The 12,831-nt window shown below is 49.6% G+C and overlaps 1 protein-coding gene across 3 annotated transcripts in view; it reads left to right on the top strand.

The window, feature by feature from the left end:
- The window catches only part of LOC136053971 (mitogen-activated protein kinase kinase kinase 3-like), a 62,713-nt gene that overhangs the window by 47,028 nt on the left and 2,854 nt on the right, over positions 1–12,831 (top strand). For all 3 annotated transcript variants that reach the window (XM_065744983.1, XM_065744984.1, XM_065744982.1), the window contains 7 exons: positions 2,487–2,620; positions 5,717–5,790; positions 7,697–7,764; positions 9,186–9,278; positions 9,961–10,155; positions 10,728–10,876; positions 11,450–11,581. In XM_065744983.1, the coding sequence (XP_065601055.1) occupies positions 2,487–2,620; positions 5,717–5,790; positions 7,697–7,764; positions 9,186–9,278; positions 9,961–10,155; positions 10,728–10,876; positions 11,450–11,581 (845 nt within the window). The remainder of the gene's footprint in view (positions 1–2,486; positions 2,621–5,716; positions 5,791–7,696; positions 7,765–9,185; positions 9,279–9,960; positions 10,156–10,727; positions 10,877–11,449; positions 11,582–12,831) is intronic.

The raw sequence follows: 12,831 nt of genomic DNA, 5'->3' as shown, positions 1-12,831 counted from the left end.
ACATCCAGTACTCCTCGTGTCGCCCTCGCTATGAATTAAGCCTGCTCATTAAAGATCAGAGTTGTCTTCTCTCCCCAGCCACTGCTTTCTGTTTCTGACCCCACTGGTGCTGCTGAGATTGGCTGAGGTTTCATTAATGGGGTCAAACAGGGCTGCCACGTGCTTTGAAGGGGGAAATCAGCTCTGGGCTCTGACGCTGTGCTCACATTCCTCTTGGGCAGGAAGGAGGGGACAGTGCACACAGGGATGTGCAGGAGCAGCACACAGTGCTCAGCGAGCAGTGCTCCTGCAGGTGTGTAACTGCATCCTTTGAGCAGCTTTTCCACCTGAACTGCTTGACTGAAAGGGATCTGCTTCTGTCCGGCAGCTCCCAGGCATGCAAACACCAGAGCGTTTTGCCCCCCCTTGCCTGCTGGGCAGTGCTTAGTGTCCTGTCCCCTTCTGCAGATTTTGGCAGGAAATGTGACACTGGAAGGTCAAACACAACTGACCTGATGGCTGGGAGCAGTTGTTCCAGGCAAAAGCTTCATGCGAGATCACACCAAGTCTTTGCACTTGTGATAAATCTCTCTTAGCTCTCCCAAGTCGAACGGAGCGTGTTCAGCTCCTTGTTGACCCTGACTTGAAGACCTGGGCTGTGGGTGTGTTGTGGCAGTGAGGGATGACATCAGTGCACGAGCAGACCCAACCTTGAGAGCAGCAGCAGGAATAGAGATGCTCAGCAGAGCTAAGGCACAGCAGTGACACTGTGTCGGACCATGAGAGCTTTTTGGAGCACGAGCCCCCCATGTCTTTGTGCTGCATCCTTGGGTGACGTCTGCTAAGCAATGAGATGATGCCGCAGTGATTTCTCCAGTGTGCCCAAATGGTTAAGCAGTTGTTTGTTTATCTTCAAGGAGAGGATGCCATACTTCCCAACTGGTTTTGTTTGTTGGGCTGGTAGAAAGCCAGCTCATTATGTGTGCTGCAGTGCTCAGGAGATTCTCCCTCCTTGATCTTGGCCTTACTTCAGTTGGACTTTGATTCTCTGCGCTCATATCCTTCAGGAAATCTGTGAAGGAGAAAATAGGAAGAAGAAAAAAAGGTGTCTCAAAGGCATATGACTTTTATTTTTAAAACTTGAGCAAGGAGCCTGGAGGGAGATGTACCGTGGGACAGATATCTCTGTGTTTGGTGTAAATCCAGCAAGCCTGGTGGCTGGCTTTGATTGAATGGTCTTTTATATTGGAGTGAGGCTGTTAACGTTAGCAGCTCCTGGTGTGTAAGTGAAAGGTTTGTGGTGCTGATCACAGCGATGGATTTCTGCCAGAGATCAGTCTGGCACAGTAACTGTGCTGCAGAGGAGCAGCAGCAGAGGTGGAAGTGTTGCATTGGCTCTTCCTGACGGGACAGACCCCTTTCTCATAGCTTTCTCTTGCAGTATGGAGCTTAGCATGGACACCTCGTTACCAAATAGCAGTGGTGAACCAAAAGTTTGCAGGAGTGCTGCAGAGGGGGGTGAGAAGCGTAGGGCAGGACACGTGCTTTTTAGAAGCCTGTTTAAAAACAAGTTGTTGTGTGAGAGCTCCCACTGCACAACGCTGAGCAGTTAAAGCTGCAGCACAGAGCAGTGCAAACCTCCGTCAGCAATTCCTCGAGCTGAAGTGATGGCAGCCCAGGGATTGAGGGGGGGACTGCAGAAAGACAGGCGAAGCCAAGCCTGAGCATCTGGGCCAAGCAAGGGCAGCACAGCCTAAATCCTGCAAGGGCACAAGAAATTGGTTTGGGTGCATTTGGAGCCTCCAGGGCTACAGGCAGGGGAGATAACCCCTGTGGCATGGGTCTTTCCTCTGCCTTTGGCTCTTTGAGTGCTGTTTTTCCTTACTCTTTTCTTTCATGTGGGAGGGAGAGAAGATGGATATTTGACTGCAAGTTGTTTTCCTTGTATATGAAGTGTTTAAGTGATGTTGCACAGAGTTCTCTCAGTGTGGTCAGCCAGGCTTTGAATGAGACAGCGCTTCCAGAGGGAAGTGTCCCAAGGTCAGAGATGAGAGGTGGGATTGGGGTTTGGCTTTGACTTTGAATTTGCCTTGTCTGCATCACAACAAAGCTCTGGGAGCACTTTTACTTTCTGACACTGGTGGAGTACCCAGGCACAGCTCTTAGGAGCTAGGGTAGGTTGAAAGCTGAAGTCTGCTGGGTGTTGTGTGGCCCCACAGAAAGAAACTGTCTCAGGGATGAAAGCTTTATATGTGCTCGTGAGCAGTTTTGTCTCTCCAGTTCTTCCATTCTCTTCCACACAAGTTCAAACTCAGCAGCATCTCTGGAAGATCACAGAGTAACACAGTGCTTTGAGTTGGAAGGGATCTTTAAAGATCATCTAGTCCAAATCCCCTACAGTGAACGGGGGCATCTGCAGCTCAGTCAAGTCTGTGACCACAGTCTCTGGAAGGATTTCAATGCAGCGAGTCCTTCTCTCATTGACCAATGCTTTTCCCATCTCCTAGGCTCTCTGCACACTGGCCGGAGCTCTCCACCCCCGGGGAGTGTTCCTGAGGAGCAGCAGCAGATTGCTCGCCAGGGCTCCTACACCAGCATCAACAGTGAGGGCGAGTTCATCCCTGAGACCATGGATCAGAATGTAAGTGGGGCACAGGGATTAAATGTACATGGGTTGAAGTGGGCACAATGCATTCTGCACTGTGAGGACTGTTCTTGCTTCTAAATTCCCTGTAGCCCTCAGGCTGGATCTTTCCTATGGGCTTAACATGCTCTAGAAACACGATTTCTAGGAACCCTGCAAGCTAGCTGTGGTGGTGACTGCAGCATGCTCTGACATCCCAGGTAGTGCCGGAGGAACTCCAGCACACACATGCACGCCAGCTGCCAGGACCTCGTGGCCACGGCCTTCCCAGATCCTGGGATGACAAGGGAACGTGCCAAGCAACTGATTGCCTGCGATTGCAACAGCCCGGGGATGTCAGCAGCTCCCTCTGCTTCCCATGTGCTGTTTCTGCCTGAGCTCTGGCTGCAGTCCTTGGCTCTGGCTGCAGTGTCTCTGCGTGTTTGTTTTTCCCCCATTCTTTTTTCTTTTCCCTTATTAAGCAGTTTGTATGTTTCAGTCCCTCAGTAATAGAAGAGCTGCTAGATTTAATGCAGTGATGAGCAGAACCTCTGTCTCAAATCAGTTCCCTCCACAAAGGGGTGAACTCAGAGTGGCCAGTGACCAGAGAGAGCTTGTACCTCCCCCTTGTGTTTGCTCCTCTGCTCAAGCTGTAGCTCTGAAGAACTTAGGATGGATGGCACCCTTTGTGGTGATCTTTGTGGGCTGCCTGGGTGCAAGGTTTAGTTTTGCAAAGCTCTTGGAAAGAGAGGACCAACTGCCAGGAGGGACCTGGAGGGACATGAGGAAGGCACCGAGCGGGGTTGCTCGCTCTAGCAGGCTGCTGTGACATCTCCCAGGCTCTTCCCTGGGGGAACACACATCTCCTACACTCAAGGAGCACTCACAGCTCTGTTCTTGAGTGTGGGCTGTGCCAGTGTTTCCATGGCAAAGCTGTGTTTTCGATGGTTTATCCTACAGCCATTAATAAAATGAGAAGTCACTCCGGGTGAGTCTTGGCAGCGTCAGAGTGCAGATGTATCTCGTGCTGCTTGCAGCCAAAAGCTGTGGCCTTCTATTGTTTCCACGTGACTTCCAAACACGTTTAGGAGGGTTAAGACAAAGTGTGTGTGTGCAGGAGGAGGGCCTGCACGAACCCCCTGGGGTGTAAGTGAGCGTAGTTGCGTTGACTGTTAGCAGCACTCCATTAGCTCTGCTCCTGATGAAGGTTCCCAGATGCTCCCCCAGCATCACACTGTGGGTGGTCCGCTGTCTTTCTCCTGGAGGTGGATGGATGTGTGCACCAACAAGTTAAAGGCAGGAAAAAGGGTCGTTTTTCTTTCCTTCTTTTTCTCTCCTCATTGAGCAGACATAGTTTTTCCCATAGGTTGCCCTCAGAACGTTCTCAGAGTGCAGCTTTGATGGGTGCCTGCCTTAAAACTGTTTGCAAGGCAGTGCTTCCTGCCTTTTGGGGGATGCCTCTCTGCAGGACTGATGTAACTGACGTCTTCATAAAATCAGAGAGACATTAAGGTTGGAAAGGACCTCAGAGATCATCTAATCCAACCATTGACCCACCACACCGTGCCCACTGACAGGTCCCCCAGTGCCACATCCCAGTCCTTGAACACCTCCAGGGACAGTGCCTGCACCACCTCCTGGGCAGCTGTGCCACTGCATCACCAATCTTTTTGAGAAGAAATTGTTCCTGTTATCCAACCTGAACCTCCCCTGGGGCACCCTAAGTCCATTCCATCTTGTCTTTCCACTGATACCTGGGAGAGGAGGCCAATCCCCACCTCACCACTGGAGTTGTATTAAGGCACAGCACAGCAGATGGACAGAGGCTGATTATGGCCTGCTCAGATTCCTAGTTCTGTTTCCAGGCTTTTAAAGAACACTGAGTTCATGTCATCACTCAGCATCTCCACTGGGAGAGAGCTGGCATGGTTGGCAGAGATGGGATTGGGGCTTAGCAGGGACCTTGCTGCTCTTCGGCTGCTGCGCTCCGAAGCATGAGGCTTTGGGGTAAGATCCTGGGAAGCAGAGGAAAATCAGACTTTCCAATTGGGACTGCCAAAACAACGTGAGCTGTTATGACAACCACTTAAGGAGGTATAGCACTGAAACAGCACATGGAAATGAAGAGGCTGCCCTGTAAGTGGGGAAGGAGGAGTGGCTGGGTCTGGGAGCCAGGAAGGGGTAACTCCACGTGCTGCTCAGCCTCCGTTGTGCTTTCCCGGCAACAGCCTGGGCCTGGGGCTAGCTCTGTGTGCACAGCCCCTAGATTTACCACTCAACACAAAACCTCTATTGTTACTAGCCAGCTAAAAATAACCCCGTCCAGTACAATGTCTCATCCAGGAAGCAACACAAATGTAGTTTTTGACTCACTGAGCTAGTGAGAGCCAAGCTGGTTCCTCCAGCCAACAGCACTGATGATGCTTCGCTTATCACCGGAGGGGGAGGTTGGTCTCATGTGCCAGGGGGAGTCACAAGTCCATGGCCATGGTTCTGGCTGCATGCACAGCATCCACTCGGCCTTGGGCACTCTGTTTGTGTCCTGATTTCCTTTTTGCTTTTTTTCCTTACATAAACTTTGAGCACTTTGGCTCTCATTGATTTCTCAACATGCACTGAACCTCAGGGTGCTTATTAGCTCTGCCTCAGCTTTCCTGCTTAGCAAGTAGGACAAGGAGAAATGGTTTCAAACTAGAAGAGTGGAGATTTAGCCTGGATATAAAGAAAAAGTTTTTATGATAAGGGCAGCTGCACACAGAGGTGATGGGCCCCTGGAGACATGCAGATCAGGCTGGATGAGCCTGAGGGAGCTGTAGGTGTTCCTGTTCATTGCAGGGGGTTGGACCAGATGGCCTTTTGGGGTCTCTTCCAAAAATGATTCTATGATTCCACAAAACACAAATGATAATGATCCATAAATGGACTTCTTTTGCAAAGAAAGCTTCTGTTAGACTGGATGTCTTCTCTCTTGGGGCCAGGATCCACTGGTGAAAGTCAGCTGGCTTCAGTGGAGAAAAATTGATCTGTATCTTGTAGATGTCTGTTAGTGGTGGAGCTCGAAGAGTTATATTCTTATCTGTTATTTTATTGGTTTTCCTTTTCCTTCCTTGTCAGATGCTTGAAGCTTTCATCAGCCCCGATGGGTCGATGTCTGGGAGCTGCCAGTCACTGGACAGGTCTGTGGACAGGTGAGTTGCACACCACCGTGCTCACAGGTGCTGCGTTATGATTTAAGCTGCAGTAATCTCAGCTGGACAGAGTAGGTGGGGATTTGCAGACAGCCTGGCTCTTTGTGCCTCAGCCAGATCCCTCTTTCTCCCCTCTGTTTTCTGCAGTCATTGGGTCAGTACTGTGTTATCCTCTCTCTGCCCTGTGCGGGCATGCTGTTTGCCCTCCATTGACTGCTCATACATTTGGCAGCCCCTGGGTGCTGCCAGCAGCCACAGATGTGTCAGTCAAGGCACTGAGGACACCAGACGAGCTACAGCTAAGTTTAGCTTCTCTGCAGGAAGCAACTGGGACACATTGTACTAAGGCAGGCGGCAGTTCAATACTTAGTGTGGCTGGTCCAAGCTCACACGTGCACAGCGACTGTACATTCGCTGCTGTGCATGGCGGGCTGTATATAAGACACAGTGTCCTTTTGGGAAGCAGTGCATAGGGGTATTTTTAATCCACATCAAAGGTTTTCTTTTTTTTTTTTTTTTTAATTTTCCTCCTTTTTTTTTTTCCATTGCTTTTGCCATGCAGCACCAAGGCTGTGTTCCAGCAGGTCTGCGCTGTGTTGATCTGATTGTGTGGCGTGCTTTGGCGTTTGTGACTCTGTGCACTTTGGATCTGTCTCAGCACTGCGATCCATTTCCTCTTTGTGGCTTTTAATATTTTCCTCTGATGTATTTGCTCATTGTTACAGATGCATCGAATCTGATTTCTTTGTGCTCCTCTGTGCCCCAGCTTGGCTTTTGCATAAGCTTTGCAACGTAACAACAGAAGCACAGCTTGGTTGTAATGCTTTTTTTGTGAACTCAGAGAAGAGTGTTAGGCACGTTGGCCAAGCGTGCACATCACTGTGTTCAGTCATTGGGTGTAGAGAGCTGGAAAGGGCATGAGGAGGGCTGCATACTTCAAAGGTAGGAAGAGGAGTGCCTTGTTTGGAATCAGGAGATAGACTTGGTGATCCCCGTGGGTCCCTTCCGACTCAGGATGTGCTGTGATTCTGGAAAAACCGTAGCTGAGTCCTTGCTGCTAACTGTGTGAGATGGCATTGGCCTCCAGAGGGCAGAGCTAGTCACCAGGCACGGCGACCAGTCTGACACGGAGAGATAACACAATTAGTGCCTCCTCCTTGTGGCAAAGCTGTTGTGATCAAATTTGGCACAGGTAGATTTCAGTGTGCTTTGCAAAGCAAGTTTCTACTATTACGTTCATTTTATTAAGAGGAAAGAAGACATAGGGGAAGAGCAACCTGTCCAGGTCACCACGCTGGCCCTCTCAGAATCTGAAATGAAGTCAGAATGACTCAGATCATATCATGGAGTCATAGGATGGCCTGGGTTGGAAGGGACTGGGTTTGCCAGCCACTAAGTCAAGCAGTAGATCAGGTTGCCCAGCACTCCTTCAGTGCCATCCCCATGGAGTGTTTTCCCAATATCATGTGCTTAATGCCATTTGAAGAACTTGCCTGGGATCAGTGAGCCTGCTTCCTCCCTCCTGGTGTGCTCACAGGACGTGTGTGCACAGATTTGCTTGCACGAGGAATTTGGGGGATGATGCTGCAGAAAAGAGAGACCTGCATGAATCAAGCACAATAGAAAACTGCTCATCCACAGCAATAAGCACTGTTCATACAGATGAGTACTTCACACTGAGGCCAGAGAAATCTGCAGCCTTCCTTCTGTGTCATCTGGTGTGTAGGTGTTAGAAAAAGTCTTCAGTCACGTGAAGAATGAGGATGAGAACTGTTTGTTGGACAGGGCTGACCAGTGATCAGTGCACCTTGCTGTATATACTGGGCTTTCTGTATGTAGTCACTTGTTAACTAATTCCACAGCCTTTCTGATATAATAAAGTATATCTATTATTTTCCCCACACAGCCCTCCCTTTACACAGACCCCCGTTCCTGGAAGGAAGAGTCATCCCAAGGACGGTCTTGATTGCATGGGTAAGCATGGTTGGAAGTTTGGGTTTGTTGAAAGCAGGTGGTTAAGAAAGACAGATGCTACTGCACAAATAACTAGAAACAATCAAGCCCATCATCTCCGTTGCTTAGGTTATACTTCAGAAATGACCCTGCAACGATTAAACATGAGCGTTCTGTCAAACCAGAAGACCCAGAGCATCAGACACAGACTGGGATCTCCTTGCCATCATTAGCCCTTGTTGGCTCTGCACTAGTGGGAGCACTGGTGGACCTTCAGGACTTGTTCAGAACTCTTTAACTCCCAATACACCACATGATGTTATGATGTGGAATATCAATAATACAACAAAAATCATAAAACCATAACACACATGGCTGACCAGGGGCAGCGTTTTGGGACTGAGCTGTAGAAGCAGTCAGCCCACGTCGCAGCGTTGGTAACCCTGGTGGTGTGGCAGGCACTGTGCTTTGAGATGTCACTCGGCGTTGTTGCTCACACGTGGCTCGCCGAGAACCTCTTGACCCGTCCTTGCTGCTCTTCTTGCTGACCATATTTCAGCCATTATGTGCTGCTGTCATGGGGAAATAATGCAGCAGGAGGCCGAGGCCAGGCCTGCGCTCCCAGGAGCGGCTACTGGCTCCGGGCTAAGACAAACAAAGCATCAGCACGGGCTGTGTCATTGGAGTCGGATGGAGGAAAAACAGGAGGTGAAAGATAGGGGAAATGACAGATATTTTCATCTCAAATTATTCAGTGCTACCAGCAGCGGCATCCCATGATGCTTTTTTTAAATTAAAATGAAGAAGTACATTCTTACCTTGCATGTCTGTCCATCTCTTATAATCTCATGTCTCATCTAAACTCCAATGCTGTTTTCTATATGTAAATCTGATTAAGGATGAAAGCTTGGAGGGTATGAAATGATCTCCGTCTCTGAGTCACATTTGAGAAGAAATAGCAGGCAGGGATACCTGCTCGAATGCTGGGTGTCTGCATTTCTCGTACAGAGCTGATACAGAGCAGAGGTTTTGGTGTAGCTAGATCTGGGTCTGACCCTGCCTGGCAGTTCTGTTTCCACACTCATTTATCTATTTTCCATGTGCAAATAAGATACTAGCACTGGCTTGGAAACCAGACACGTTCTATGTTAATCCCCTCCCTCGTGTTTGAACAGTGCGGGCCAGAGTCCATAAAGTCAGTGGTTAACCTCTGTTCCTGTATGGGGACCAGGAGTGGATGCCTGGCCCTTGCTTTCCACATGCACTGTGTGACTGTGGGCAGATCTCAGTGAGCTGTGGGGAACACTTAGCTCTCCAACTGTGTTTGTTATCTTCTGCATCCCCACCGTTCATCCTGTAGACTCAAATGCTTACCTGTAAGAGACACTGTGGGCATCTGGTGTGAGCTGATCTAAGAAACGTCTGTTCTTTCCTCCTGCCAGATTTTGACGTCCCAATCTGTGAGAGGTTTGGGAAGGGGGGGACCTTCCCGAGGCAGTACCACCTCTCCCAGAGTCGCAAGGACTACAGTGATGGTAAGAAAATGATGGAGAGCTGGAGAGGGAGGTGCTCAGTTCGGGATCTCAGTAGGGATGGGAAGTGCAGGATGCTTGTAACAGGGCCTGGGGCTGGAGAGATACGGGAGAGGCTTCTAATAAAAGGAGAATGGAGTCATTTAGGATTTGCTTATGTATTCCAAAAGGCGAAGAGCTTGTGGGTACGTGCTTTGGAAGCACTGGGTGTCTACAGCATATATTGAAGTCAGTGCTCAGCATCTCTTGTGCTCATGCCCACTGTTTTAACTTAGCCACATGGGTGAACAGCTTTTCTCATCCCTAGCAATACCAACCTTTCTGTTCCCCTGAACTGACTGCTTTGGAGAAATCTGCTTTGTTACTTCAGAGCAAATTTCTTCTGGCAAATGCAGAGTAGCAGTGTCTGCTCGTGGCTTGATGAGCTCTGAGCTTTGGGAACCACTCCATCACCTCACTGCTGCTCCTCCTTCCATTGTGCGAGTGGTGGGAAACAAATTGAATACAGATCGAATTCCCATGGAAAAAAAACAAACACCCAAGCCCACCAAAATCCGTTAAAAACCATTAAAGCCATCCTCGTGCAAATGGTTATCACAAGATCAGTGCTGTGAGAAGGTGGCAGTAGGCAGATCCGAGCTGGTGTGGATATTCTTGCCACAACTCTCCCCCTTTTTTCCTGCAGGCCGGAGGACTTTCCCCAGGAGTTACTTCCCACAAGAAAACCTGTTCCAGCTCGTCCCTTCCAGCCGGACCAAGAGCTTTAATGGGGACAGCAAGCTCAGCACCTTGCAGTACGATGAGTACAGGCCTAAGTGGTGGAATAATTGTGAAAAGGGTCTGCAAGTCTTCAGCACTTCCCCTACCAAAGCTCGGAACTGTAAGTGCACCAAAGCTGCTAGCATCTGAGCTCTCACAGCATTTGGGTCTCAACACAAAATTGAGACCTACTGAGTTACTGGGATTCAGCTGAGCTGAACCTCTGCGATCGCACTCTTACACTGTCTTCAGCAAGAGGCGTGCTGCTCTGCCTTACTTTTCAGTGGGGAAGAGTGAGTGTTTATCACTGTAGCTTACCTTGGCCTTGAGTGGAGTGCCTGCTGGGGTCAGCTGGTTGCAGAAAATTGCTTGTGCATTTTACTTACATTGCTCACACAGCAGAAGCTTCCAGGAGACCTGGGATATGGGAACAAGCAGGTCTGGAGGCTGCCCCTTCCTTCTTTTCCTTTGCTTGCAGCACCCAGAGATGTTGCAGGCACCTCTGAAATAGCAAGGTTTATGTGATTAAAACTGATTGGTCTTGGTGTCCCTGGGGAAAGGTGGCCCGCTGTCCTCCAGGACAAGTTGATTGTACAACTGCCCTGGTGAGAACATGGCAGACCTGACAAAAGGGCCCTGATGCTGAAGTCTCCGTGCTGTGCTCTTCACTCAGTCCTCTCCTCTCTGCTGTAGCCCTGCAGGCACCTGTGAACTGGAGGCTGGGGAAGCTGCTTGGAAGAGGAGCTTTTGGGGAAGTTTATCTCTGCTATGATGCTGACACTGGCCGCGAGCTGTCGGTGAAGCAGGTGCCATTTGATCCTGACAGTCAGGAGACAAGTAAGGTGAGTGTGAGGGCAGCACAGTGCTTTGTAGCACGTAGTGGGATTGTGGCTGGAGGATGGGGGTAGAGGTGGCAAAGGAGGCTGTGACACTGACAGAAGGCAGTGTGTGCACACTGTGTTGGGTTTGCTCTCTTTGGAGTGATCCCTGATAGCAGGTGGCACCGGCCACCCCTGCCTTCCTGTTTCTTGGTCACGTTGGCTTGCTATCCCAGATACCATCTCTCAGAGATCCGTCTGCTTTATTTTAGCCTTTTTGTTCCACTCTCCTCCTCCCCTCTCAGGGTGCTGCCTTGGCTTTATTGCTGGCTTTGTTGACACCTTCCTAGAAAATCTCCTTCAGAGCAGTTACATGAGTCCACCTCTTTCAGAGCCACGTGCTGGCATGTCCCATCCATCTCTCTGCCCTTTCCTCAGGGCAGCACTCATTTCTGAGCCGTAAATGGCCAGTGCCTGATTAGGAAGCTTCATGGGTGTCATGGAAAGTGTTGAGCAATGTTTGGGTAATATTCCTGTTGCAGACAGGTATGTGTACCCATTCCCTTTCCCCACGGAGCGTTGTCTGTTTTGTTGCAGGAGGTGAATGCCCTAGAGTGTGAGATTCAGCTGCTGAAGACGCTCCGTCACGACAGGATAGTGCAGTACTACGGGTGTCTGCGGGATCCCGAGGAGAGGAAGCTGTCAATCTTTGTTGAATACATGCCAGGGGTGAGTGTGGAGCAGAAGATGGTCACAAGCTACAGAGAACAGATCCAGGCTGCCTTGAGTTGGGTGAAATTTGGATCTGGAGTTAAATCTGAGCTGCGCCCCTATATCTGATAAACCAAACCAAAGCAGTGCATCTCAGCATCCCTGGAACTTGGCAAAGTGTAGGTCAGTCAGACACTGTGGTCAAACCCTTCAACTTGCAGTGGGTCAGATCTGAAGCCCCGAAGGTAGGTCTTAGGTTTGAATTCTGGAGCAGGGTGTGTTCACAGTCTGGAATCTGAACTTGGTGAATGTGGGACACGCTCCAGATCTGGTTCCAAACAGTGTGGCCTGAGCCCATCCTTAAGCATTTATTACAAATCCCTGCAGGACAAGTTATTAGTACAAGTGTCCACCCACAGCTGTCACCAATTATTTATGGCTTTCAGCACGTGTGTGTTACAAACAGCATAACTTGCTTGTAAGTCTTCTCCTGTTCAGAGCAGAACCTTGTGTTGGTAGCATTACCCAGCTGAGCAGGAGTGGATGACATTTGTGTTCTTGCTGACATGGGATTGAACAGCTGTAGGGAACATTGGGAAGTTTTGAGAGAGTCTGAGCATGGGCTCTGGAGTACATGCAGATTGGTTGAACATCTCTGTTTGCAAGGATACAAGTTCCATCAGCCGTGTAGACAAAGCCATCGGCTGGTATAAGCCAGTGTTACTGTTTACATTGCTGGAGGATCTGCTCTCCTAAGTCCTGCCTGTCCAGCTGGACTCATTCCCCGGACTGTGGGAGAATAAACCCTTGTTTATACAAGCCTTGCTTGAAAGGTCAGAAGGGACTATGAAGTCATCTGGTCACAAATGATTTTGCTAGTTAGTAAATGTGCTAGAAGCCCTCCTAGCACATCTGGAACATGAGCGATCACGCCAAGTGCTGTCCTCTGTCTCTCCCTAGGGGCTAGCATCTCACTTTCAGGCCTTAAAATGAGGCTTGGACCCAGAGGAGTAAAGCCCCGGAGCTCCAGCAGTACCCTTGCTGCTCTTTCTGCAATGTGCTGGTGCTTGTTAGCAGCCAGGAAACCAACATTTGATGCTGGAGCAGTGTCCAGCAAGGCTGGAAGTTGAATGTTTGTTTTTATTGTGATAAGCCAGAGCTCTGACCAAATACAGATTGGCTTCAGTGCCACAATGACTGCTTGTTTCACAAAAGCAGCTCAGGGCTTTGCTTTCCAATGGCAGTGGGAATAGATTGAGTTCCTGGAC

Source organism: Cyrtonyx montezumae, unplaced genomic scaffold (genome assembly GCF_038088225.1).
Source record: "Cyrtonyx montezumae isolate F1298 unplaced genomic scaffold, pur_monq_1.0 scaffold_32, whole genome shotgun sequence".
Lineage (NCBI taxonomy): Eukaryota > Metazoa > Chordata > Aves > Galliformes > Odontophoridae > Cyrtonyx > Cyrtonyx montezumae.
The sequence above is the reverse complement of the archived record's forward strand: the minus strand, read 5'-3'. Positions and strand labels throughout refer to the sequence as shown.